Raw genomic sequence first — 8,486 nt, 5'->3', positions numbered from 1 at the left:
CTCGTTGGCTCACTATATAAAGGGGAGAAGCGGGCGGACCGGACGGCTGGAGCTGCAGCCGGTGGCGGCAGCGGCGGCGCGGGGAGCGGCGACCGGTGGTGGTTTCCCTCCTTGGTGCGGGGTGGGGAGCCGGCAACGCCCCCCGGACCCCAGAAGGGTCGTGGCTTTTTTTTTTTCAGGGCGATTCTCGAGGTTTTTAGCTGTGGGAGGACTGCCCCCCTCCTCCTCCTCCTCTCACCGCTCCCCTTTACTCTTTCAGGATTCGATTTTGTTTGAAATTTTTACCCCCAATCTTGCGGTGGCTTGGGCCACCCTCCGGGTTTTTTGGTTTTCTTTTTTTCTTTTTTGGTTTTGTTTTTATCCTGTTTTCTTGGGCTTGCCCCCTCTTGTTTGTGTTGTGTGTGGAAATGGCGAACTCGGCAAATACAAACACCGTGGTAAGGACGTGGTTTGGTGGCCGGCGGGGGCTTCGTCCGGGCGGCAGCAACGGCCGGACCGGGCGGGGGCGGGGACGACGGCGGCGACTCCCGGCCTCTACTCTCCTCAGCCGCCCGCGCGGCCGCCGCCGCTTCCCGCCTCGGGCGGAGCGGGCCGGGGCGGCGGGCGCGGGGGGGCGCCTCGGGCTCGCGGCGGTGGCGGCGGGAGGGCGGGGGCGCCGGCGGGGCCTGGGGCCGCCGCGGGGCGGTCCGGGCCGCGGAGGCCGTTGGGCCGGGGCGAGCGCGCGGCCCTGGCCCCAGACCCCGGCCGCCGGGAGGGAGGGCGCATGGGAAGCCGCCGCTTCCTCCCTGAAGCGGGCTCGGCCGCGCTGTCTCGAGAAGGCACCCCGAGCAGCCTCAAAACAAAAACCGCGTCTGGGGAATTGGGCGAGTCCACAAGACCCACCGTGGTCCACTTCAATGCAGTGGAAGGTGAACGGCTTACTTGAGGGGTTACTTGGGGTGTTTCTGGCTGTTGTGCTTAGGGAGCCTTCACTGGGGCCATTTTATATTTCTTAAAAAAAAAAAAAAAAAAAAGACGAAGGTTGAAAAGCACTTATCTCGGTTCCTTCCGAATCGGTAAAATGGCGAAGGGGAAGCAAAACCCCCATCGTATCTTCCACTAGCAAAAGCACCAAAGCAAACAAAAAAAGCTTACAGTGGTCAAAGTGCCCCTGCTTTCGCCTTGAAATTTGCCTACTTCTCCCCATTTGTCCCTTTTTGGTTACTTGCGATCACGTAGGTTTGCAAAAAGCAGTCACATAAATAACCTTGTCAGTCACCAACGCAATGTGATCACTAGTCCACCCCACTCTTATTTTTATTCTGACATAAAACACGTTTTTGCCCGGTCCCAAACGCCGCAGACAAGCCCGCGGCCGCCCGACTCCGTACCGTTGGCGACTCGGGTCGATCCATCATGGCTGCGGCCGCTTACCCTGCTTTTCAGTCCCTGAGCCTTGTGGTCCTCCTCCCTTTGGCTGCCCTGTTTATATAGAGCCATTGCCGCTCTCTAATATAGACTCTGCCAGGATGGGAAGGTGCTTTTCAGGCCTACGTCACCGCCTCTCCATTTAAACACTAGATCCGGCTTTAAATAGTGAGAGCTGCTGAGAGCGGGGCTGGGAGGTGCGTGCTCCCGAGGCGAGAGGCAGGAGCGTGCAGAGCTCAGTTTATTTCTAGGTCCTTTCCTTACGCTGTAATTTCGCACCCAACAGGGCAGCTTTCAGAGTCCCAAGTTTTTTGTTGTTGTTTTGGTGCAGCAGCTAGGGTTTCCTGTCTTTGTTAGGGGAAAATAGAATTGCTGTACCTTCCTTTTATTTTTATTTTTGCTTTTAAACAGAATTGTGGCTCAGCTGTCTAATCGTTTTTGTATTGGAAAATGCGTTATTGTCGGGAATTTAAAAAAAAAAATGCTTCCTACATGAACTGTTAGCTGCAGGGTATACTTGACTTTGGTAGTGTTCTGTTCTTCAAGTATTCAGAAAATATGTTAGAAATAAAGCTTCTAATATGCCGTTGTTTTTCTATATTAAATGGAGACACGAAGCTTTTTGAAGAAATAAAGTGTCTAAAGCCTCAACATAGGACCTTATGTACACAGTACATTTATGTATAGGCGAATTGTGAGTAATGAGAATATAAGGAGGCTTAGTGCAAACTGGATCTCAAAAAAATTGTAAGTTGGCAGTATTTTTATTTCATTGGATATTAATATTCTAGATGGAAGTTAATCTGATTTACTTTCCAGTGTTCCCCCAGGGAACTAACACTTTGGAAAGGAACCTTCTAAATAATCATTAGATAGTGACAGTCATGGCTCTTTAATTTACCAGTTTGGAATATCTGTGTTTTGAAAACCAGGACAAACCTAAATTACTCTGTATTTTGTTAAAAGGCAAAAACTTTGGCTTAAGTAAGGTTTAGCATTTTAAATAACTTGGAAATTGCTTATTTCAGGGAGTGCCTATGTACCCCCATGCTTTTAAAAAACATGAGTATTATGGTGGCTTATCAACTTATGAACAGTTCTGCTAAATTATTGTGTATATGTCATGAAGAATACACATTTCCCTTTAGAGCTTTTATGAAATTAAATGGTCAAATTGTAGGTTAACTAAGGTGCATAAGCAAAATCCTAAAACAAGATAAATTCATTAAATAGGGAGTGCCAGAAGAAAGCAAGTTTTGTAGCTGTAAATGTCTGGATCTCCAAGCTGAAGATTTTTAGGAGTGATTGACTTCAGAAAACACCAAACATCCAGTTTGCTGAAAAAATAATTTATATCATCAACTTAAGATTCATAGTAACAATTTAAAATTACACCACCTCTTTATAGTGCATTAAGAATTATTATTGGCTTAAAGAAAACCACTTTTTAAATGTTATTTTTGTAATTCAGTGGTTAAATCACCATAGATAAAATGATACTTATAGTCAGTGACAATTTCCTTATATATAGAATCAGAATGTTAAAATAAGGAGGCCTTATAGAGTTTCACATTTTGCACATGAATAACTTAAAAGTTTACACAGGCAGATTTGGTAAAATAAAGCAGGTTAGTGAGTGGAATAGCAAAGGTGAGAACCCAGATATATGAATTGTTTATCTGGTTGTGGTGAAAAGGAGCAAATTTTAATGGTTGAGGTAAGTTATACAGAGGAACTCATTATTTGTAGTTTTGGCAGTGTAAGAACACATTTTCTTAGAGGGTTCTCCTGTGATAACAGTATTGCTGTTAGAGATGCTAGTGAAACATTTGTCTTTGAGGTTTGGTTATGAGAGCAAACCCTTGGTTTTATTGGGTAACTAGTAGTTCTTACCTTAAGCAGGCTATAAAACACAAATAATGACAAACATTAAAAGAAAAAGGCTGATAACCTTAACTGTGTGTGATAACGGATAGGATTTATAACAAGACAGCTCTAGTTTTATCACACTGACATGCAGACTTCTTGCCTAACACGTTAAAAATAGGATGTGGGTTGGGCAAATTACTATTACCTTTTGATTTTTAAAAAATACTTTATACTTTTGAAAGTGCTTTCACATTTATTCTCCTTTTATTCTTCTGGCAACCTTCGAGAAACAATCGTCTCCTCCAACCCTTCCCAAGTAATACCAACAATAATAGTAATAATTAGAAAACATTGAGGTTGTCCATGATTCTATTTCATGGCATCGTCTAGGCAGTAGTTGAAGGAAAGAAATCCTGGGAAAGAAGTCAGTGTGTCTTGTGCATCTGGGGCTTTAAGACCTGTTATTGTGGGTATATGAACGTTTAATGGTGTAGCTTAAAGGCACAGACTGGTTGACAGAAAATAGAAATTACGTGATTTTTAAATTAGATTGCAGATAATATCAGGCAAATGACTGCAGGACGTAAGTTTAAGGCTTAGTGAGGAGGTTGTGAGATCTAACAAGTCAAAGGAAAGAATAATAGGAACCAGTTATAAGCAACCCATAAGGCTATTTTTTGGGTCACATTAGGTGTTTTGATTATAACAACATAGGAAATTTTAACTGGAAATTGTGTGGACCTTGTATGTGTAAGGACTTCCTGTGTATGAATTGCATTAGTATTTAAGACTTCTTTTAAAATATGCAGTCATAAAATAATCCATTTTAATTGAAGCAAATGATGTTTGTTAGGATGGCCATATCTTTAAAGTTATATTTTCTAAAATAAATTTTGATTAGTTGGAAAAATGACTTGTATTATATTTAATTTGTTTTGAATATGTGAAAAATGATCTTTTTCAACATTTTTATTTTTCCTTTAAAGCCTAAATTGTACAGATCTGTGATTGAAGATGTTATTAATGATGTGAGAGACATCTTTTTGGATGATGGAGTTGATGAACAAGTTCTTATGGAACTAAAAACTGTGAGTTTGCCTCTTGTTGTTGTTTTAATAGTCATACTTTTTTTTTTCCCCCCCTTAAAATACTCTCTTTAGCCAGAGACTGATCCATAATTTTTCCATGGGATGAGCATTCAACTTTGCTGCAGGAGGCAGTGTGTGGATAGGTGAAGGAGGCTAGCTTTAGATAGCTCTACCATCCATCCTTCCTCTGCTCTTAGGCACACTGTATTTCAGTTTCATTATGTGTGATATGGGAATTGGTCAGACTTACCTTACAGGTTTGTTTTGAGAATTAAATATAATAACCATATGAAGTGCTTAAGCACAGTGTCTGGCAATAGCATTCACTATTACTAATGGACTGTTAACATTGTATATTTATGGTCTAATTATTTGACATACCTGTAGTTTTGTTTTTTCCCCCCTTTTTTTAATGGTCTTAATGTACCTGTATTCTAGAAAGTGTTGTGGAGATTAAATAAGTGCTTGATAAAATAATTTTATGTTCTCTTTTTTTTTTTAAGATTTTTATTTTATTTATTTATTTGAGAGAGAGAGAATGAGAGACAGAGAGCACGAGAGGGAAGAGGGTCAGAGGGAGAAGCATACCCCCGCTGAGCAGGGAGCCTGATGTGGGACTCGATCCCGGGACTCCAGGATCATGACCTGAGCCGAAGGCAGTCGCTTAACCAACTGAGCCACCCAGGCGCCCTAATTTTATGTTCTTAAGTCTGATTTTTTTTTTTAATGTGGACCAAATATTAGGTTTATGATGTATTTGACATTGGGAGCTGGTTATCTGTCTCTTGGATTTCTTTGGATTTAAGCAGGAATAATTAGATATTTTTATTTAGCATTTGTGTTTTCTTGGTGTTGTAATGACTCATGAGATTATGGAATATTTTTGCCTTATTGCTCAGAACAGTGGTTCTCAAAATAAGGTCTCTGGAGTCCTGAGGTTTCCCCACAGATTGTTTCAAGAGGTCCATGAGGTTGGCCAGATGCCCAAGTCTGAATAATCATAGTTTGTCATATTTTCAGTAAAAGTTGTGTTCTGTGGCCAGTTAAACTTGCTACCCAAATGCACTGAGTACTTTTCCTTGAGATAACTGTTCCATATCCACAGTGCTTTATGTATGCTTCCCATTTTGATGCAGTGAATATTAAAAGGATGTGTACTGAGGAGTCGAGATGAGATCACTGTTAATATTAAGAAATGCGATTATTTGATATTCTTTAATGAAATGTGTTAATATTTGGAATACTGCATAATTCACTGAACTTATATTTTCTAAATGACCAATGCATGATGTTGCAAAATCCCTTCAAAGTGAAAGATAAATTAATGGATTTTAATCTAAAAGTATGAAAAGTTCATTGGTGTATGGTTTCAGATTCTACATTGCAGCTAACTTTAAAGAAACCATCACTTAAAATACTTCTTCTTTTCCCAGCTGTTTAGGTGTGCAAAGACAGATGTTCTTCATATATTCAACCAAAGTAATAAGATGGTTGTATACGCAGATAGGAGAATCTAGCTATTTTTCCTTTAAGCTATTTGTCACTAAATTTGATTTGGTTATTTTTGTTAAAAAATGTATTATTTATGTTAACATGTGATGGATACATTGCTGTTTTTAAATGAATTTGTAAACAAACAAAAAACCCAACTTAGTTAATAATTTCATAAAAGCTCTTTGAGGTTCTCAGTAATTTTTGAAAGTGATGAAGGATCCTGAGACTCAAAAGTTTTAGAACTGCTGGCTTAGAAATTGGGTATTGAGCTCCTTGAGGACTGTGTACAAATAAGTAATCATAATTAATGTTAAGAACATTTGTTTTGTTATCATTTATCTATTCAGTGGAAGTGTGAGGCTGCAGTTTAGGAACTTATTTTAAATAAAGTGAACCTCACCTTTATGGTGATGAAATCTAAGAGTATTTAGGCATCTGTGGGTAACTTCTGTGGAGTTTTTGATAAGAATCTGCCTGTGTGAGGAAGGAAAAATACATACATTTAAGTGAAATGAGGAAATTTGTATTTACCTTGAGAGAAATGTAATGGTTATTAAAAGTGAAGAGTAGGCATCCAAAAATACAAGTGAAAGAATGCCAACTCTTGAGGCCTGAGTTGGAAGAATGGCAATATAAACTGCTTAAATAGCATAAAGTATCTCAGGATATGAATAAGAGAATAAGATTCCTTTGCGTTATGTGGAGCAAATACTTTGCAGTTTATCTTACACTCATATAATGGTTGTCCTTGAAGTACTTTGACCTTATGTAGAAGATACAACATTTTTAAATGTAGAAAATCAGTTCCAAAGTCTTTAATCTACCCTAAATCAAACTAGCAGTCAATCCAGGTTGTTTGTTATCTACTCTTGTAGATAACAAGTGTGGGGAATTGATTTTTCCTACTGGTCCCAGTAGAATTAAAGGATTCTCTCCAAAGAGAAGGAGATGTCTTTGAGATTAAATAGATCTACCTGTATTTTTATTACATTTGACTGTTCAAATATATATTAGTGTAATATATATATAATGTAGTATATATGAATATTATATATGTTTTATACATTGATTTGTTTGATGGCTAGTTTTTAATGATAAAAATGGTGAATTATTCTACTTTGAATCCCTAGCCTCTGTAGAGCACAGTGCCTTGCATATGTGGTTGGTATTCAGTAAATATTTAATTAAATTAGTTAATAACAAACATGGCTCCAGAACCATGTAGTTCCATGTAACAGCCAGTAACAGAACAAAGTAGTTTAATATTTTTGCTGTTTTTCAGATGGAGCATACTCTTCTATTGTGGGTTGTAACTGGATTTAAAAATAAACTGTTGGGGCGCCTGGGTGGCTTAGTTGGTAAAGCAACTGCCTTCGGCTCAGGTCATGATCCCAGGGTTCTGGGATCGAGCCCCACATTGGGCTCTTTGCTCAGCAGGGAGCCTCTTTCTCCCTCTCCCTCTACCTACTATCCCACCTGCTTGTGCTCTCTCTCTCTGTCAAATAAATAGAAAATCTTTAAAAAAAAATAAAACTCTTATACTAAATTGAGTTTATGTTATTTTAATTCTCTGTACTAAATTTCTTCAGGATCCCATTAGAATTTCCAGAATGTGCCCTATCTGTGGTGATAAATGTTCCGTATCTGTGCTCTCCAGTATGGTAGCCACTAGTGACATGTGGCTATTAAGCACTTGAAATGTAGTTAATGGAACTGAAGAACTGAAATTTTAATTATAATTAATTGCAATTTAAATCACCATGTGTGGCTGGTAGATATTGTATTAGACTCTATAGGTTTAGACATTCTTGCTGACAAAAACTAACATTAATTTTGTGTTTTATGGTTTACAAAGGACCTTGTCATTAGTTCTAGCCCCTTCCTCCCCACTTTTTGGCTGTTTCACAGGCTTATCAGAAACTTCACCACTGCTGTGAAGGATGCAATGGTGAATTAGATGATGAATTAAGATGAGTAATAACTGTGCATGTAATTTGAAGTTTAACCAGATAATGCTGGAAGAGAGGCGATTAAAAAAAGTCAACCCAATTCTCAGAGGTTATCTCTTGAAACACTTTGGACCTACTTTAATGTATAAACTATGGGAGATAGAAAAAAACACCTAAAACATAGTCTTGATAGTCCTTAATCTGTATTTGAATGTAAATTGTGTTTTGGATTAGTGAGTAATTGTGGGTGGGAATGACCGTCTGTCTACAAATCCTGTTCAAAGTGAATGATGAAATCATCCTCATTTCTACACTGTGAGACCTATCCATATCTAAACAGCAAGTACCTATAAAACATGACCTCTCTCCTCAGTAAAATAAAGTGAGAAGAATTTCCTCAATTGGAGACAAATCTGAAACTCGGTTTATTGGTCTCTAGATCAGGTTTGTCAGCCTTGGCACTGCTGTCATTTGTTGATTCTTTGTTGCAGAGAGCTCTTCTGTTCTTTGTAGAATGTTAACAGCATCCCTGGCCTCTGCCCCCTAAATGCCAGTAGTACTGCTCATTTCTGACGACCAAAAATGTCTCCATGCATTGCCAGATGTCCCTGGGGAGCAAAACCACCCCTGATTGAGAACCGTTATTCTAAATATACTCTAGTTATATATAAACACTTGG

The 8,486-nt window shown here is 39.2% G+C and overlaps 1 protein-coding gene across 3 annotated transcripts in view; it reads left to right on the top strand.

The window, feature by feature from the left end:
* The first annotated feature begins 44 nt into the window (after positions 1-44).
* Positions 45-8,486, top strand: part of GTF2A1 (general transcription factor IIA subunit 1) — a 43,338-nt gene continuing 34,896 nt past the window's right edge. The window contains exons 1-2 of one of the 3 annotated variants that reach the window (XM_045901338.3): positions 45-437; positions 4,263-4,364. In XM_045901338.3, the coding sequence (XP_045757294.1) occupies positions 408-437; positions 4,263-4,364 (132 nt within the window). In that variant the 5' untranslated portion in view covers positions 45-407. Of the gene's footprint in view, positions 438-753; positions 909-1,456; positions 2,155-4,262; positions 4,365-8,486 lie in introns of those variants that run through there. The other 2 variants (XM_054513826.2, XM_045901339.3) reach the window with 2 other exon arrangements.

The sequence above is a fragment of the Mirounga angustirostris genome, unplaced genomic scaffold (assembly GCF_029215605.1).
Source record: "Mirounga angustirostris isolate CCGP_5_RB_7025 unplaced genomic scaffold, mMirAng1.0.hap1 SCAF_9, whole genome shotgun sequence".
NCBI lineage: Eukaryota > Metazoa > Chordata > Mammalia > Carnivora > Phocidae > Mirounga > Mirounga angustirostris.
This window is presented reverse-complemented; position numbering and strand designations above follow the sequence as displayed.